The sequence below is a fragment of the Mesoplodon mirus genome, assembly GCF_964341445.2.
Source record: "Mesoplodon mirus genome assembly, chromosome: 18".
Taxonomy (NCBI): domain Eukaryota; kingdom Metazoa; phylum Chordata; class Mammalia; order Artiodactyla; family Ziphiidae; genus Mesoplodon; species Mesoplodon mirus.
The window spans coordinates 40,336,552-40,356,830 of NC_138994.1; the positions used below are offsets into that span (position 1 = coordinate 40,336,552).

Consider the following 20,279-nt stretch of genomic DNA (forward strand, 5'->3'; position numbering starts at 1 on the left):
TCCAAGCATGACTAGCTCTGCTTTACAACTGGGAATGTTTTATTCATCCGACTCCCTAGCACATCACAGTGATCCCAAGATCTGTCTGAAATGCTAATAACCTCACCCTGCCCGCCACAAACGTAGCATTCATCTGTCATTCTGAACCAACAAAATGACATACCAACAACAAACTCTGCTCCCTGCCTAGCAAGTGGGCTGCATAACCCAGAAAACGGTTTACAGCCCAAAGAAGTGATGGGGAGGTGTCAAATCAGCTGAAGATAAAGAAAGAGGTCTACTGTCCCTTAGACTTGAACAACACATATAACTGTATTCCCCGAATACTCTTCTGCTTCTAATGCCGACCCGGGTTTTGAAGTAAGCAAGCAATCCCCCACGTGCCCTGCTGCCTGAAACCATCCCCCAGCTGACTGGCCCACTCCTGCAGTGCTGGTGGCTGAGAGGCAAGGGCAGCACCTGTTTTGACCAGTCAAAGGGAAGAAGAGGACGGGATCCCTCCAGAAACGCAGCCTCCAGTTCTACAGAGTGTGTGCAAATGAGCTCAAGAAATTGCTGGGGCCGCCAGACAGTCTGCAGAAGCGTGTGCCCCTCCAGAGCAGAGCCCCACGCCGAGCAGCAGCGAGTGGAGAGGGATGTAAGGGAGGCCCGAGAGTGTGGACAGCACTTAACCCAGGAGACAAGCATCAAGACCCACAGCAAGGATGGCCACGGACACTAAGAAAGGAAGGAACAAACTCTGGTTTTCACAAGAAGTGGCTGGCACTGCTTCTGTTCCAGGTAGATCTGTAAAGAAAAGTGCCAGCCCCCATGGTCTAGGATGGAGGTTACAGGCCACATACCTCAAACCCTTTCCAGCGGGCTGGCTGGAGCAGAAGCCATGGTTTCAAAAGGAAACTCTTCAAAGGACCCTAAGAGACACAGGCGCTCCCATGAGCTTCTTGTCCAGGTTTCTCCCTCCTTAAGCCCAACACTTGATAGTCAATTAAAAAGAAGTCTCATTCTGTTAGGGAGGTTCTCCCAATATGAAACATTCCTGCCAAACAATAAGCTATTCACTCTGAATGGCAGAGCACATTATAAAACAAAATAAAAATTCCAATGAAAAAAGTGAAAGTTACATGTATTTCATGAAGATAAATGAAGAATAGGGTCAATTTCAGCAGGGTCCTCTATAGCAAGATCAAATGCTAGGGCTTCCCTGGTGGCACAGTGGTTAAGAATCCGCCTGCCAACGCAGGGGACACGGGTTCAAGCCCTGGTCCGGGAAGATCCCACATGCTGTGGAACAACTAAGCCCGTGTGCCACAACTACTGAGCCTGCACTCTAGAGCCCGCGAGCCACAACTACTGAGCCCATGTGCCACAACTACTAAAGCCCACACGCCTAGAGCCCATGCTCCACAGCAAGAGAAGCCACCGCAATGAGAAGCCCACACACCGCAATGAAGAGTAGCCCCCGCTCACCGCAACTAGAGAAAGCCCACACGCAGCAACAAAGACCCAATGCAGCCAAAAATAAATAAATGAAATAAATAAATTTTGAAAAGAAATATATTTAAAAAAGAAAGAAAAAAGAAAAGATCAAATGCTAGCTTATGCTGAGATTTATTACTCCTACATCTGACTGGGTGTCTAACACTCATATATATTTGTTAAAATGGTCAGGTCTTTAGAAAACAAATAAATAAAGGAATTCCCATTCAGCAGACAATGAAGTTGCCAAAAAGTGAAATGACCAAATTTAAAAACAAGGAGCTAGTTAAATAACAATGTACAAGAAACAGAAAAAATGAAGTACTTCAGCCACTGAGGTTTTTTTTAAGTACTTCAGGCAGTAAACAGAAAATATCTTATGCCAATCTTATTAAAGTATATTAATAACTAATGCCTTTAAAGCAATTGAATTGGAGACTACTTTCCTGAAGAGTGAAAGCTGTTGATCACCAAGACGCATGTTTGGTTGAAGGCAACAAAGGCGGTAGCTGCTGCCCTTTACTTACTGGGCGGTCCCTACACTCTGGGTACTGCACACACAACTAGTCTCCTATAAACCCTGCAAGGTAAGAACCAGTGCTCACAGATGTCACTCCCACAGATGTCACCAAGTGAAGGGACACATCTAGAGTGTCACAGACACAAAGAAGCAGAGCATTTGGGGATCTAAAGCTCCTTCCATTATACCCAATTCTTTAATTGTCTAAATCACCCTTTCTAACTAGTGCATAGCTAACGGTTTAGTCAAAAACTCCTCCAACTTCAACAATTACTACATTTACATAAGTATATGCTTTCTGAACACCTCTGGGGAATAAAAACACGCTGGCACAGTTAAAGGGGAAGATGTTGTCGGCATGAAGGGAGAGTACAAATTCTTGTAAGAGCCCTCAAAGATCTGGAAATGAAAAATGTGGTTTCTAAACAATGACTTGCTTTACTGCAGGTCACGAGCAGGTGCCACAGGAATCCCATCTGCACAGTGACAGACTTATTACATGGGAGTTTATGCTGGAAAGTGAGATGGAATTCTTACTTCTAACAAAAATGTTGCACACAGAATCAAGTTACTACTTGGCATGGTATTTACAATTCTAGATCCCAAACAGTAAAGCCAAAGAGGGGCTTTTGGTTTATAATCTTTGATAAGCATTCACTGCTTCAACTAAAAATGATAAAGAACCACACTCATTCCTGTCATGGGATGCCAATAAGATGGACTGTAACAATGGTTTGGGCAGTAGCCAACAGAATTTCTGAGAGAAGAGTTAAAACTTTTGCCAACAATAATCTCTGAACACAATTGTAACAAAAGTATGATTATCTCTCATTTCCCGATGATTCTAAGATTAAAACTCATTTTCTGCATAAATAGTATGCAAGGTCCCCTATGGCAACAGCAATGTTAAAAATCACACCTCACGGGCTTCCCTGGTGGTGCAGTGGTTGAGAGTCTGCCTGCCGATGCAGGGGACACGGGTTCGTGCCCTGGTCTGGGAAGATCCCACATGCCGTGAAGCGGCTGGGCCCGTGAGCCATGGCCACTGAGCCTGCGTGTCCGGAGCCTGTGCTCCGCAATGGGAGAGGCCACAACAGTGAGAGGCCCGCGTACCGCAAAAAAAAAAAAAAAATCACACCTCACAGATGTGGAATCTCTCAGCCAACAGCATACTACATATTCATCTGCTGAATAAAAATTACTTCCTACAGGTAAGCAGCTGGGAGTGGGGGAGGGGAGAAGCAATCAAAGCCTGAAAGGATGGAGTGCACACGTCAGAGGAATAAATCTGGAATAAATCTCTAATCACTCGGGATGACCCGAGGTTTCAAACTTGACTGCATAATAGAGCAGTAGAGTGATTTTCAAATTAGATCTCTCTATACCTGCCAGGGTAAAAATACCCATTTAAAAATTTTTAACTTGTAACTAGATTCTTTTTCTTTTTAAAGTCTTCTGGGGGAATTTCCTGGTGGTCCAGTGGTTAGGACTCCGAGCTTCCACTGCTGGGGGCCTGGGTTCGATCCTTGGTCAGGGAACTAAGACCCCACAAGCCATGTGGCATGGCAAAAAAAAAAAAAAAAAAAGAAGTCTTTCTGAACTTTTTTCTATATAGAAAATTCTCTACTTCCAACCGAGACCTTCTTCCTAAACTGCAGACTTCTGTATCTAACCGCCCACTCTACATCTCCATGTGGACAAAGTCTAACAGGTATTTAAAATCTAGTACGTGCTGATTATCCCCCCAAATCCGCTCCTCCTTCCACCATGCCCGTCACAGTCAACGGCAACTCCAGCAGCCAAGACAGCCTATCTCTGCTAATCGTCCTTGCATCCCCACAATCAATCCATCAGCAAAACCTGCTGGCCTTACCTCCAAAAACATACCCAGAACCTGACCAGTTCTCCCCAGCTCCCACAAGAGCCTGGTCCGAGACACTGAAATTACTAAAATAACCCCTAACTGGCCTCCCCTACATTAGAGTCTCAACAGAGCAGCCAGAAGCCTCCTGTCACCAATGAAACCTGAGGTGACTCTTCTGCTGAAAAGTCTAATGGCCTCGCCTCTCCTCTGGTATCAGCGCCCATGATTCGGTTCCACAGGAGAGAGCAAACACAGCCCAACACTACCTACCTCTGAAAAACTGTCCAAGTATTTTGACACAAGCAACTAAGAAACAGAGGTAAGATTCTTTTGGTCTGAGATAGTAGTTTGTAAGTCCATCATTTAACTCCCTCCCCTCCCAAGTTCCCAGTGAATCAACCAGAGAAATATAAAATAGAGGGAAAATCTTCAGGGTGGCAGGACTAGACTATCAGAAAGGCTACCAAAAACGAAACTGAGCCTAGCCAGGGGCAAGCATCCCAAGGTTCAGGTCCAAGTGAGGGTACACACGAACCACCTTGGCTCTGCACATGCGTCCTGAGATGTGGGAAGGGTGCTAGCACAGAGGACAAGTGGTGCAGAAGAAAACATCACCGTGCCTCGAACTGCACAGGGACACGTACATCCCAGCAAGGAGTAAAATGCTGTCCCAGATAACTTTAGGATAGAAAGCCGATGTTTCAGAGTAACAGAGACACTCCCCGTCGCACAAAACTCCCTGCTCTGTCATCATAAGCAACAGACTGCTAACCCGGCAAAGGTGAGGTATAATATAAATCAAATTATCTCCTGACTTTATCTGGGATTGAAAAAATTAAACAGTAATACATATAATTTCTAAAAATAAATATTATAAATACTAGTTTTAACTAGGAATAAAGCTATTGTTAAAAATTAGTAGCTGAGAGGGCAGACAGCAGAAGCAAGAAGAACTACAATCCTGCAGGCCGTGGAACAAAACCACATTCACAGAAAGATAGACAAGATGAAAAGGCAGAGGGCTATGTACCAGATGAAGGAACAAGATAAAACCCCAGAAAAACAACTAAATGAAGTAGAGATGGGCAACCTTCCAGAAAAAGAATTCAGAATAATGATAGTGAAGATGATCCAGGACCTCAGAAAAAAATGGAGGCAAAGATTGAGAAGATGGAAGAAATGTTTAACAAAGACCTAGTAGAATTAAAGAAAAAACACCTAGAAGAATTAGAGAACAAAAAACAGAGATGAACAATACAATAACTGAAATGAAAACTACACTAGAAGGAATCAATAACAGAATAACTGAGGCAGAAGAACAGATAAGTGACCTGGAAGACAGAATGGTGGAATTCACTGCTGCAGAACAGAATAAAGAAAAAAGAATGAAAAGAAATGAAGACAGCCTAAGAGACCTCTGGGACAACATTAAACACAACAACATTCGCATTATAGGGGTCCCAGAAGGAGAAGAGAGAGAGAAAGGACCTGAGAAAATATTTGAAGGATTATAGTCAAAAACTTCCCTAACATGGGAAAGGAAATAGCCACCCAATCCAGGAAGCGCAGAGAGTCCCATACAGGATAAACCCAAGGAGAAACACGTGGAGATACATAGTAATCAAATTGACAAAAATTAAGGACAAAGAAAAATTATTGAAAGCAACAAGGGAAAAATGGCAAACAACATACAAGGGAACTCCCATAAACTTAACAGCTGATTTCTCAGCAGAAACTCTACAAACCAGAAGGAGGTGGCACGATATATTTAAAGTGATGAAAGGGAAGAACCTACAACCAAGATTACTCTACCCAGCAAGGATCTCATCCAGATTCAACAGAGAAATCAGAAGTTTTACAGACAAGCAAAAGCTAAGAGAATTCAGCACCACCAAACCAGCTCTACAACAAATGCTAAAGGAACTTCGCTGAGTGGGAAACACAAGAGAAGAAAAGGACCTACAAAAACAGCTCAAAACAATTAAGAAAATGGTAATAGGAACATACATATCAATAACTACCTTAAACGTGAATGTAAAATGCTCCAAACAAAAGACACAGTCTTGCTGAATGGATACAAAAACAAGACCCATATACATGCTGTCTACAAGAGACCCACCTCACACCTAGGGACACAATCAGACTGAAAGTGAGGGGATAGAAAAAGATATTCCATGCAAATGGAAATCAAAACAAAGCTGGAGTAGCAATACTTATATCAGATAAAAGAGACTTTAAAATAAAGAATGTTACAAGAGACAAGGAAGGACACTACATAATGATCAAGGGATCAATCCAAGAGGAGACATAACAATTATAAATATATATGCACCCAACATAGGAGCACCTCAATACATAAGGCAACTGCTAACAGCTATGAAAGAGGAAATTGACAGTAACACTATAATAGTGGGGGACTTTAACACCTCACTTACACCAATGGACAGATCATCAGACAGAAAAGGAAACACAAGCTTTAAATGACACAATAGACCAGACAGATTTAATTGATATTTATAAGACATTCCATCCAAAGACAGCAGATTACACTTGCTTCTCAAGTGCGCACGGAACATTCTCCAGGATAGATCACATCTTGGCTCACAAATCAAGCCTCAGTAAATTTAAGAAAATTGAAATCATATCAAGCATCTTTTCTGACCACAACACTATGAGATTAGAAATCAGTTACAGGGAAAAAAATGTAAAAAACACAAACACATGGAGGTTAAACAATATGTTACTAAATAACCAAGAGATCACTGAAGAAATCAAAGAGGAAATCAAAAAATACCTAGGGACAAATGACAACGAAAACACGACGATCCAAAACCTATGGGATGTAGCAAAAGCAGTTCTAAGAGGGAAGTTTATAACAATACAAGCCTACCTTAAGAAATAAGAAAAATCTCAGATAAACAATCTAACCTTACACCTAAAAGAACTAGAGAAAGAAGAACAAACAAAACCCAAAGTTAGGAAAAGGAAAGAAATTGTAAAGATGAGAGCAGAAATAAATGAAATAGACACAAAGAAAACAATAGCAAAGATCAATAAAACTAAAAGCTGGTTCTTTGAGAAGATAAACAAAATTGATAAACCATTAGCTAGATTCATCAAGAAAAAGAGGGAGAGGACTCAAATCAATAAAGTCAGAAATGAAAAAGGAGAAGTTACAACAGACACCACAGAAATACAAAGCATCCTAAAAGACTACTACAAGCAACTCATTGCCAATAAAATGGACATCCTGGAAGAAATGGGCAAATTCTTAGAAAGGTATAACCTTCCAAGGCTGAACCAGGAAGAAATAGAAAATATGAACAGACCAATCACAAGTAATGATATTGAAACTGTGATTAAAAATCTTCCAACAAACAAAAGTCCAGGACCAGATGGCTTCACAGGTGGATTCTACCAAACATTTAGAGAAGAGCTAACCCCCATCCTTCTCAAACTCTTCCAAAAAATTGCAAAGGAAGTAACACTCCCAAACTCCTTCTATGAGGCTACCATCACCCTGATACCAAAACCAGACAAAGATACTACAAAAACAGAAAATTACAGACCAATATCACTGATGAATATAGATGCAAAAATCCTCAACAAAATACTAGCAAACAGAATCCAACAACATATTAACAGGATCATACACCATGATCAAGTGCGATTTATCCCAGGAATGCAACGATTCTTCAATGTTCACAAATCAATCAACATGACACACCATATTAACAAACTGAAGAATAAAAACCATATGATCATCTCAATAGATGCAGAAAAAGCTTTCAACAAAATTCAACACCCACTTATGATAAAAACTCTCCAGAAAGTGGGCATAGAGGGAACCTACCTCAACATAATAAAGGCCATGTATGACAAACCCACAGCAAACATCATTCTCAATGGTGAAAAGCTGAAAGCATTTCCTCTAAGATCAGGAACAAGACAAGGATGTCCACTCTTACCACTATTATTCAACATAATTTTGGAAGTCCTAGCCACAGCAATCAGAGAAGAAAAAGAAATAAAAGGAATACAAATTGGAAAAGAAGAAGTAAAACTGTCACTGTTTGCAGATACACTGAGAATCCTAAAGATGCCACCAGAAAACTACTAGAGCTAATCAATGAATTTGGTAAAGTTGCAGGATACAAAATTAATGCACACAAATCTCTTGCATTCCTATACACTAATGATGAAAAATCTGAAAGAGGAATTAAGGAAACACTCCCATTTACCACTGCAACAAAAAGAATAAAATACCTAGGGATAAACCTACCTAAGGAGACAAAAGGCCTGTATGCAGAAAACTGTAAGACACTGATAAAAGAAATTAAAGATGATACAAACAGATGGAGAGATATACCATGTTCTTGGATTGGAAGAATCAATTAAAAAAAAAATTAGTAGCTGAAACATGTTTAAGATGCTGGTAGGCTCTACCATCTCTGGCTAATGGACTGACTCCACTTTCTCTGTGGGAAGTGGAGAGATACCCTGGCTCCTCTGGTGCAACAGAGTTTCCCACATCACCGTCAATGTCCAACCTGCCATTCAGTTAGTTGGTTAGCCCTTCCTGGAGCTCTGCAGCCACTGCTCTGTCTCTGCAACACTGGCTGCTGCACCAGCAGGCCCTTCCCTCCCTTCTGATTCCCAGCAGCCCCGCCACCGTTCCTCGGCACCCTCTCTAAGCAAACCTTACAAACAAGGGGACACCTGTGCTCTGCAGCGTGTCGCCCCGCACCCCGTGCCCCTCGCTCACTACGGTCTTAGTCCTGGCCCCTCACCCACCCACCACAGCTCACTTGACCTCTAGCAGCGTTTTACACAGTTGACTGATGAAACACTCTATACTTTTTTTGACCAAGAAATACTGCTTCTGATGAGTGTGTCATCACATCTTGTCAGGTGGCATTGTTTTGGAGGAACAATGACCACACATCATGAGAGAACCTGTATCTGGTGACCAGGGTGACCAGGGGAGGGAAGGCAAGGGACTGTGTGAGGGAACCAGAAGAGCGTCAGGAATGCTGAAGATGGCAGCAGCCGTCCACGCCCACATGTGCCACGCATCCTGCAAGCGGTCTCAGGGTGTGGGGCGCACAGGAAGAACAGATGGGAGCTGTGACGGCGGCTGATCAGCTACTTGAAGGAAAAGAGTTTCTAAAGTACTGAACTGCGACTGTGAAAACACATACTGCACTGCATTAAAAACAATCTTTTGAGGTCAAGTGCTTTAACCCCAGAAATAAAGTTAACCTGAAACACAATCAGGTCCCAGGTATTTCAGTAAACAACCCTGTACTCTAGTCACCATGCTGTACTTCTCTCCCTTACTCTACCTGTCCCCTCCACAGACAAAAGGACTGGTAAAGGTGGTATATTAAATAGGCTGTCACGGTTCTAATATTTAATTACATTATTATTGTTAACTCTGACATGCACAATTTCGACAGCATGAAAATATAAAACTTCTCATTAATTTTGTTATACTAGAAACTTAAAATGCATTCAAAGTAGAAAATATAACACATTAAATATATATTCAAAATAATCAAAACATGCTCATAACATTCTAATTAATTTAATAGAAACATCAATTCCTAAAGTACACCTTATTACATATAAGGCTCCTGTTAAAATTTTTCATCTTCATATTTCCACCAACCCTGAAATTGTTTCATACAATAATGAAACATACCTGGTTTCTTCCTCTGCGTTTTCCATAGTTCCTTCTTACTAGGGCTTTATAATTCTCATTTTTCTTGGTTAAGTAGTAATATAAAACACAATCAGGAACACTCTACAAAAAAAAAATTATTTTTGAGGATCCAATGAAATAAAATTTTTTTAAAATACCAAGTAACACTTTCAAGGAAAATCTCTAGTGTTCTCAAAGTATAAAATGAGGAAAACCACAAATGGCTAGCTTTTTAAGGCATATCTAGGCTGTAAAAATACATATATATAGTGTCTACTATCTTGATGGACAATTACAGCTGTCTTAATACAAATTATGTAAAAGATACCAGGAACTATCAGAAACATTCAAGCACTTTCTTCTTTATGAGTAACTAAATTCTCTTTCTTCCTCTATATACGTAAATATTCAAAATGTCTCACTTTGCTCACAAACCCAACATCCAATCCACTGTGAAAAAATTTCAGGGAAAATCAGGACTCTGAAAATTTAATTAGAAGTTTAATGAGGTTCAAAAAACATTGTAACCTATGTGTTTTTAGGGAAATATAATATCAGGTCATTTTTGATTAACCATGAAAAGTAGTCTGTGTTCTGTGCTTAGAATTGGTCATCATATAATTGTAAATATCACTATACTATTCATTCACATGAGAATCTTTTCTGTATCAAGCCCTTTGCAAAAATTCTATTTAACTACTTATATTTCTATTTAACTACTTCTGTGCACTAGGCACAAAAGCTTCAAAGCAGCAACCATCACAAACCTATAGACATTCTCAGTGCAAACCATTTCTTACCTTCCTTTCCAAGTAAGATGCAATTAGTCCAAAGTTTTTTGGATGCTGGATAAACCTGAGTAAAAGAAAAAACACACACACACATTTTAACAACTTAAAAAGAGGGGGGAAAGCCCTTGGGAATAGAAATATAATGTAGACTAATTTCTAGCGACTCCTAAATGCTAATGTCCTCTTAAAGGGCACAGATTCCTGGGCACCGTCCGCCAGGAACTGATTGGACTGGAATACAGTAGAGCACAGAAATCTGTAACTTTAAAATGCACCCCCGGGTGAATAGGACACCACCCAGGTTTGGGTACCACTCTTAAAATGACTCCACAACCCTGTTCTTACCTGGTACCTACATTCCCACCCATAAACTTACAGGAAGGTCATATCAAATCTGTCTTTTCTGACTTCCACAGTACCCACTCAAATGCCAAAATGGGGTCAAGTTTTGGGGGAAACAGTTCAATTTACAAGTAAATGCCAATACTTTTCACTAACTTATGCAAGCTTCTATTAGAGAGTAATTTAAAATTTAAATTACTTGTCCTTAAAGATCTCCTTCTCATGGTCAGTCCAAACATTCATGAACTGCCTATCTTTATAAACCTTCATAGGGTCCTCCATAAGCCCATTCATGTTAATGAACTTGACCCTTCTCTGCTCTGCATCAAACATCATAGGTGGGATCACAGAGAGCTGTCGCATTTGTTTCTCATTATTCTGAAAAAAAAGAAAAAAGAAAAAAATGCAACTTACAGAGAATAAAACTTAAATAGGGCCACAGACCAACTGTCTTAATAGACAGTGAAACACCACGTATGTACTTTAATGACAACAGCAGTGGTACCATAACATCTAACGTACAGTAATTATACATACTATCTAATAAATACTCATTGCATGAATAACAGAGGCAGAGAGTACAGGTATTATTTTTTTATAATCCACTACTACAATTTGAGAAGAGTTCTTTCCTTAAAGGAAGCTGATACTTCAAATAATGAATCTTAGACCTAAAGGACACACAGTAATGTCAGGTCACTGAAGTAATGATCTTATGAAGTACTTACTAACATTAATATTGCCTCATTTAAAAAAAGTCTTAACATAATTTTAAAGAATAATAAAATAGAAAAATAAGCAGACAGGAACCGAAATCTTAAGGTCATTGATTTTAAATTAACTAAACTTACTTAAGTATTAAACACTTCTTGCTAATCTTACATAATCTTTCCATTGCAAATTTAAGACTATTATCCTTAGAATTTCAACTAAAACTTGGTTACAGTTATACAATTTATTTTTCCCACAGTTTAATTCAATAAGTTTATAAGCACAAACTTCCACGAGAAAACTTTTACCAAAAAGTATAAGTACTGACCTCAATACAAGGATAGGTTCTTTTCCTGAAACTCTTCTCCTAGAAGCGGACATTGCCTTAGAGTAAAGTCCTTACAAAGGTTCTAATTTTATGGGTACTCTCAGTCAGTCTGAACACCAAAGTGTGGTTTGGGACAGACACATTAGCTTGAAATCACCTCACCTGATACTAGTTTTGGCTGTTTACAGATGCCCCCCTTAAAGAATCAGTCAAAAAGTGAGCAAAGAAATTTCACACAGAGTTAGTCATCACTGCAGAGATTACGGCCACAAATTCTGGAATGTATAGCAATATAACAATTGTCTTCATTACTTAAGAGGACCACAATGTTCAAATAAGCATGACTTTCAGAATTTAGAGATGAGGTTTTTTAAAAGCCATATTATAAAACCAAAACTAGCAAAACTCAATATACGGTGTTTGGACCGACCTTCAGAGACAGTTTGAAAACAGCTACGAAGATTCACTGTTAGGAACAGAAATTTATTCTTACTCAGAACCGATTTATTAGTATCAGATCAGATCTCAGCTGGCTAGAGATTACACTCTGGACATCCCCCCGAACCTCAGGTCCACAAGCCAACATACAAACACCTGCAAAGCACATGCTCCTTTGTTCTTTTAGGAAACGGCACCAGCAGCTCAGTCCTCTAACCTGCTCTTCTTTCTCATCCCATACTTGTCCTGTCCACTCTGCCTTCTACAAATCTCTCCACCAGGCCATTCCTACACATTTCTACCACTGTCGCCCTGACTCAGGTCCTTATTTTTATCATAACAGCCTCCTCACCTCTTTCTAGGCCTCCCGGCTGCCAAAGCCGTCTTTGTAAAAATGGCAATATGATCATAGGGCGGCCTTGTTTAAAACCTTCAATGGTTGGCCACAAACTTTGAATTGGAACAGTTCAAATGCCATAAGTGTTCCCTCAGTTATATACAAATAAACCCTTAGTTTATGGGGTATGAGGCTAAAATGCCTGAATAATTAATCAATTAACTTGAATTAAATCAATTAACTGTCTTACCTCCTGTTCAGAGAGCCCATCAATAATTTCAGAAATCTCATGTTCACTCCTAGCAATGGTGGCTGAAAGACCAGCTCCCCTCTGCCCAACTCTAAATATGAGGGAGAAATTTTAGATATATTTAAAGGCCTTTTATAAAGAAGACATATCAGTTAGATTACTTTTATATCGATTTCTTTTCTGAATGGGACTTTTTAATGAACTAGAAGTCAGAGAAGAAACCTAAAATGCTATTGAGAAACTACTTTTAAGCAATATGTTTAAGCCATTTATCTATAAAATGAGTAACAATTTAAATGCTAAGATTTCTTTTTAAAGGTTACATGTCTAAGTTCCCATGGCAGAACTGTTTATGTGAAACTTCTGGAAAACTAGTTATTGGTGTCATTTTCATCTCAAAGAGCAGTCCTTTGTCTGCCTTCCAGAGAACAGGATAGCAGACTTAGAAAAATACACAAAACATTTTTAAAGGGATGGGGAAAAAACACAATCATTATCCCTGACAGAAACTTAATTGTGATTAACGGGGCTTTCATGAGACAGTGGAGAAGAAAAATAAAGCTTCTACCTTTGCAAAAGTACTTGTTCTCTAAAAGTAAAAAGAAATCAGAAACTACATACCAATAACAAAGGATTTCTCAATTAGCAATCAATTTAAGAGTTTTGATCATGTTGGGAGGTGACGAAGAACTGTGAGACATGCAAGTCTATTCTTACTGTCATTTCCAAAGGAATGAGCGTTTTCAAGAACTGAAGAATTAATTTCAAAATATTCACTTAAATTTAGATTCAACAGCATGATTAAATATAAAAAATTAATATTAAATTCACTAAGGCATAAACATTGTTAGCTGATAATGAAGTTTTATATTCAAAATAAAAGTTCTTAGACTCACAGACACAGAGAACAGACTTGTGGTTGCCAAGGGGCAGGGGAGGGATGGATTGGGAGTTTGGGATTAGCAGATGCAAACTATTATATATAGCATAGATAAACAAGGCCCTACTGTATAGCACAGGGAACTGTATTCAATATCCTGTGATAAACCATAGTGGAAAAGAATATTAAAAAGAATGTATATATATGTATAACTGAATCACTTTGCTATAGAGCAGAAATTAACACAACACTGTAAATCAACTATACTTCCACTGGAAAAAAAAGAGGAAAAACATAATAAAAGTTCTTTATGAACTTTCTTAATGATTAGATTCAGGTAACAATAAATATTGTGAAGGATCAAAAGTATGATTCAAAGGAAAACAGCATAGCCATTAAACATCAAACCACTTACCGCTGAAACCGTTCTTGCTGTTCTCTTTGTTTTCGAATTTCTGGAAACTGCTTTTCATAATACTCCCTTGTTTTGCTTTCTTTAGCTTTCCTCCGAGGATTATTTTCTATTCTGTCCACTTTTTTCTCCCATGCCTCCATGAGCTGATCATAACGTTGGCAGATTTTTTGCTCCTATTAAATACCCGTAGCAAATTAATAATTAAACTAAACTCTGTGATTCTGACAAACCTAATACTTTAAAGTAAAGGTTACTTCTTAAGGCTAAGTCAGAAGTACATGTGGCCTATGACTCAACTGTGAGTGAAAAGCTGTCCTTGATCTGAAAGAAGAGAAAGAAAGGGAGCTGTTTTCTAGGAAAGATCAACACATAGAGCCTATTGTGGCTGGATTTTTTAGTTAATATTAAGACTGTACAAATTAACAAACTAAATGATGAGCCACTCTGATAACAATTACATCTTCACTGTCAAAAAAAATGGAAAATGAGAAATAGAAACATGTAAATAGTTCATAATCCCAGAGGCAAGTGGATTAACATTTTGTTGTTATCCTTCCAATATGTCAGAGAAAACACTCACACTTAAACCATCCCTCTACTGCTGGACGTTTTCGTTACTTGCAGTTTTTTCTTACTACAAATAATTGCCATATAATGAACATTTTTTGACAGTCTGGAAAAGGCAGAAATTGGATGTACTTTATGATAAAAAGAAATGCAGTAAACTACATGAAATCGAGAACGAATGCTTTTAGAGAAAAGAATAATGTATGATCTCATTTTTTAAACAGAGAAGAAGAAAAAAAGAACCGTGCACTACAAGCCCCAGACCATGGGTGTGAGACAACGAAAGGGCCTGCCACACGGTCAGCTCCAGGAAGCGGCCGCGAGGGGAAAGCACTGCCTTCCCCATGCCCGTCTCCTCATAGCCTGTCTACTCCTGGGTCTACTCCTGGGCCTCCACCTGCACTCAGCTCTAGGCCGCCCCCTCGGTCTCATCTGGATTCAAGCAACGGTCTCCTTCCTAAATGACTCCCACGCACCCTGAATGGCATAACCAGATGCAACTTCTTAAAACACAGAGCTCAACGTTTCACTTCCTCAGCTCAAACACTTAAAAGCCGCCCTCAGGATCTGTGCACGACCCGGCCCTGGCTTCCCTGCCCAGCCTCACTCCTTGCCACCCTCCCAGCTCAGTCCAAGCCCAGCCCTCTCCAACCTGCCGCACTCCCTCCACTTCCCAGACCTTCCCGTGAGCTGCTCCCACTGCTTGTGAAAGTCTGCAGAGGACTGGTTTTCCTGTGCAACACCCCTCATGATTCATATCTGCGCCAGCTGTCCCCTTACACGCTCTCATGGTCATCTGTACATCCTGTGCCATCGTAAGACCACAACACTGTAATCGCCTGCAGCCTCATCTACCCCCTTACTCCTTAGGCTCCCTAAGGGCTAAAACCACGTGGCTGCCCGTTCCCTTTGTAGAATAATACATGGGACAAAGGAAATAGTCCATAAGTATTTATTAAGCAAATCAATGAACATATCAACTTCATAACTAAATACCCTGTGAAGTATGAAAACAAAGTCCATGCTTCTGTGTTTGTGTCTCCAGATAGCAAATTTAGCAATTACACCATAATTACAACAAAATTATCAGATAGAAAAAAATACTTCAGCTAATTTCTTATTTATATGTGTATGCTCTTGGCAAAAAAAAAAAAAAAAAAAAAAAAAGATTCAAGACCAGTAATTTAAGAAAGTATCTGAAGGACTAGACTGGCAAATTAGAACATTAGAAGTTATATACCAAATAAAAGCTGTTGACCCTTACAATTCATTAAACTGTCATGTCCTTAAATACAAGGTACAAAGTTCATTTCTGATGTGAATCAAAGAACATCATTTATTCACTAAAAAACAATTTAAATGAATTAATAGTCTGTCTAAAATTAGTAGGAACACACTATAAAAATAAGAATACTGGCATTATATTTTCTGTAACTTAATTTCCATGAAGATTATAACCACAAAATTTTTGGACTGCAAGTCATATAATAAATATGAAAAACGATGTGAATTTGAAAAAGCTGAACTTTAGCTGACTCAGTTTCTAATAAGAAAGAACAGTGATGTCTTCTCAGCATGACCATAACTTACCCACATTTGTTTGAGGGTTAAGGGACTAAATGTAGATCATCCTATTTCTCTTTCATATATTTTTTTTAACTACTCACCATTTTCTTTATTTTGGCTAGATGAAAATGTTATACACAGATGACCAAAGAAATTAATTTGATAATGATATTAAATGTGATTTATGACATCAAAATGTTGCTAGAATTAGATTTATATTCACGTCACATCTATAGTTACTGTCTAAATCAGCACCTGTTCTCATGTGTGATCAAGAACCGTTCTCACTACAATGGGAAAGCGAATGCCTGAAGAAGCGCGGACGGGAAAGTTGCACAAATTTCAGTTAACAAGGATAGGACCTCACCCTTTGTTTTCTTGCATGATTTCTTCTTTTAAAAAATAAAATGAGTTTTTTCCTCATCACCTGGTTTCTAGAAGAGAAAAATATGGTTGTATGACATTAAGAAAAAGTACAATAATGCATTCACTTTTTTGTTTTCAGAGACACTGAAAAACAAGCGAAGATCACTTAAGAATATATGATGTAATCAAAGTTAACCCTAATTTTTTTCACCCTGCAAAATAAGACTCCTGCAATAATTAGAACTGACTAAAATTCCTCCCATTCTATAGTAAGTCTTTAATACAAACAGTTCATCTTTAGTTATTAAATTCAATTGTAAGGCAAATATTATTTTCAAGTTCTGATTACACAGTTACTGATTCTCCTTAAGAACCCTCATGAGATGAACACCTTGGCACACTCCTGGAGGGAGCGGGGAGTACGAGAAGGCATAGCTTGTGAAGTTATCTCCTCCCTCAGGTATGTGCTGCCCTCCCTGTGAGAGTGCACCAACACAGAGGCGGCTTCTGCTTTACACAGAAACAACACAATACACTCTAAGACGCCACGGAGGCCAACGTGACAGGACAGGAAGACTTCCCTTATAACTTAGTGTAATAGTTTCACTTTTCAAATTGGAAGCACTGCAACCTTCAAAAACAATGACATGCAGGCTCAGATGTAAATATTTATAGCCCACCTACTTCCAGAAAGGATTTCAAGCTGATTATTCAAATATAAATAGAAAGCCAAGGCAAGTAGAAGTAATTTTTTGGATTATCTGCCACTCAGGACTAACACTGACACTGGCTCCACTCAAATAAGCATGGACAGTCAGGAGCTGGCTATATGGCAAAGTAGCCAAGAGATGAAGCGAATTATTAAAAGGAACGTTTGCTATTTCATACAAAGCAAATGACGGTGATGACAGAATAGCTACTGAACGATCCATACAGACGCATGCAGCTGAGCGAACGGTATTTCACAAGGTGACGTACAGCAGGAGCGTTACCATATATTCAGTTTGCTCTCATTGTGATTATGTGCTACTCAAAAGCAAATGACAATCAATAAATATAACTTAAAATGTTTCCTAAGAATTTAAATGAAGAACCCCATCGCAGGACAGTGTGATAAGCACTGTCGTAGGCAACGTAGCTAATATGAAATAAATCAGGGCTGCTCTGCAGCTAGTATCAGGGAAGAGACAGAACACAAACATAACGGAAGCTTTGCGGGAAAAATAATCATTAAAAGTAGCCAACTAGATTTTATCTGCTATTCTCCTTTGTAAAAATGTTACAACAGCGAAACAGTTCCAAAACAAGGTATATTTTATATGAGTTTTGCCTAACCTACTTCTAAGGGCTGTCAAGCCCATAGCAGCATCTCACAGAAAAATTCTAAGTATATGACTTTTATTATAAACCACTTACTTAACAAAAGTTAAAATTATTCAAATTTCAATTTTTGTCATGCATACTACCATGCAAATTATATTTGCCACCAGTTCTGCAAAGTAGTCAACTATTGCACATACTCTCAGTAAGAAAATTTTTTAAAAGAAAAAAAAGATATATATATATATATATATAAATAGCAATGTGCTCATTAGTAACGGTACTAGTAAATAAGTATAATGTTCTGGTTATACTTAATAAAACATATAAAGTAGAAATATCACATTTTTGTTACAAACTAAGAATAATTCATCTAAAATTCTCTTAAAATATGATAATAAAAAAAAAGATACCTATCTAGCTTCCTCTCTTACTTCAATCAGATCAGTAAATTAGGTTTTCTTTTCGCTTATTTTCTCATTCCAAAATGTGCATCCATAAAGGCCTGGTGTCTGGGATGAGCAAGGCTAAGCAAACTACAACCTGGAGCAGTCTCCTCACCCACATGAGGTGGCTGAGCGCTTCCAAGGCACCAGGACATGAAATGGCAGAAGGGTCTACAAATACCGTCATTAGCAAGAGTCATGGAAGGGATTTCCCTAGAATAGGATTTTGAATAATGATAAAATGATCCGTGGCACTTCTACTTTGCAATGGCAGATGTGGCTTGGTGGGGGACGGTGTCATCACTAGTCTTAAATGAAAAAGCTTCATTATCTTACTTCATCATGCGCCTTGCAGGTACTCCACTGAAAAAAAGACAAAACAGGAGGCAAAAAATTCAAGCCTCAAGGTAAGCCATTTCAATGTTAAGTATCCACCTTTTTTACTAGCAGATTATAAAACCAGCTAGTTTTATGCAATAATTTATTTCATTTTTGGCCTCGGAAACTCAAAGCTGTTACCCCAACCCCCAAGAAGCCAGAGGAAGATAACATATAGTAAAACGACAGCAAATTACACAAATCTAAAACACACCTACACTGTATTATAACACACCTACACTATATTATAATACTATGTCAGCAGATAACATAAAAATGATCTCTTTATAGAATATACAGTCTTTAACTGAAGAACTCCAAAGATGATCAATACTTACGTCTTGATGTTCTCATGGTACACCTTGGTATCTGATGGCTGGTTATAGAGTGGCTATAAAATAAATCAAACATTTATATACAAAATGGTGTACATCATATGTCTATGAAGAGACAAAGACACAATTTCTATCTCAATGGAAGCCGAGGTACACTACTACTGGGTCTACACAACAGACGCCCTACCAAAACCCCCAGACTCAGGTTCCCTGAATAACTCTGTCCACCCCATCTCCTAACAATGCCACTGCTCTAAGAAAGTTCATAAATCCACTGTATCCCATAATAAATTCATTCATAGATTTTTTTAATTTCAAAGGCAAAGGAGGATTTAACACCAATATTACCCTAACAGTATGATTCAAAGAGCTTTCTATTTCTGTTCTTACTTCTTTCTCCTTCTAACCAAGTGATTAAATGGCTGCTCAGGCAAAAACACAATCAGGAAAATGCTTCTGCAAGGTAACCAAGTTTGTGCACATTATTTCAGGCTTATCACCCTTACTGCCCAGCTACATCACTCTCATCCCAAAGTAAGTGACTGTATTCCATTTTATCCCAAGAAAAACTGCTATAAAAAGAGCACTAGACATGAAAAAAGAAATTTCTTACTTACCAGTTCAACTTTTGGGCCAAGACCTTCAAATATTTTATGAGCTTCTTCTGCTTTTTTCTAGATAAAAACATTATTATATTGTGTAATTAAAAATTATATTACCTAAATGCAAAATCACTTCCAATTTAATAATATTTACTTAAATACTAATCTACAGTCAAACTTATCCTTATTTCCAAATATTCTTCTTTCATATGATAGCCTGAAATACTCTCTAATTTTATTTTCATAACTCCCTCACGAAATTCAGTCAAATCTGAACATTTGTATTGAAAGCAAAACCTAAAGAATTGGTAAATTCTTAAAAACAAACAGATATTAAGATTCCAGGGAGAGGGAACAGAGATTCACTATTAAAAATGAATCCTTCAAACATTTTTAATACTTCAACTCAATGTCTTTATGGTATTTTATGCTTTTAAATTTTCATTAAAGTTGCCAATGTTTACTATGGTAAGCCAAATTGATCTCTTTGAAGAAAAGCTTATAATGAGCATATTTTCCAATTATAAGAAAACCTTAGTAATAATAGAGAAAACAACCAGTTTGAATTACTCTAAGTATTCAGTAATAAATAAATGTTGAATTATATACTTTTACATGTTTTTCAAAAGTAAAATCAGGGCTT

General features: G+C 38.4%; 1 protein-coding gene across 17 annotated transcripts in view; it reads right to left on the bottom strand.

Annotated features, from left to right (window-relative positions):
• NCOR1 (nuclear receptor corepressor 1) overlaps positions 1 to 20,279 on the bottom strand; it is a gene marked incomplete at its 3' end in the record, with an annotated part of 146,190 nt that overhangs the window by 67,466 nt on the left and 58,445 nt on the right. For 11 of the 17 annotated variants that reach the window (XM_082602808.1, XM_082602812.1, XM_082602802.1 and 8 more), the window contains exons 7-15: positions 19,652 to 19,708; positions 19,038 to 19,090; positions 18,658 to 18,684; positions 16,557 to 16,623; positions 14,057 to 14,229; positions 12,762 to 12,852; positions 10,897 to 11,075; positions 10,365 to 10,419; positions 9,565 to 9,666 (exon numbers count right to left, since the gene is read on the bottom strand). In XM_082602808.1, coding sequence (XP_082458934.1) covers positions 9,565 to 9,666; positions 10,365 to 10,419; positions 10,897 to 11,075; positions 12,762 to 12,852; positions 14,057 to 14,229; positions 16,557 to 16,623; positions 18,658 to 18,684; positions 19,038 to 19,090; positions 19,652 to 19,708 — 804 coding nt within the window. Of the gene's footprint in view, positions 1 to 9,564; positions 9,667 to 10,364; positions 10,420 to 10,896; positions 11,076 to 12,761; positions 12,853 to 14,056; positions 14,230 to 16,556; positions 16,624 to 18,653; positions 18,685 to 19,037; positions 19,091 to 19,651; positions 19,709 to 20,279 lie in introns of those variants that run through there. The other 6 variants (XM_082602803.1, XM_082602799.1, XM_082602805.1 and 3 more) reach the window with 2 other exon arrangements.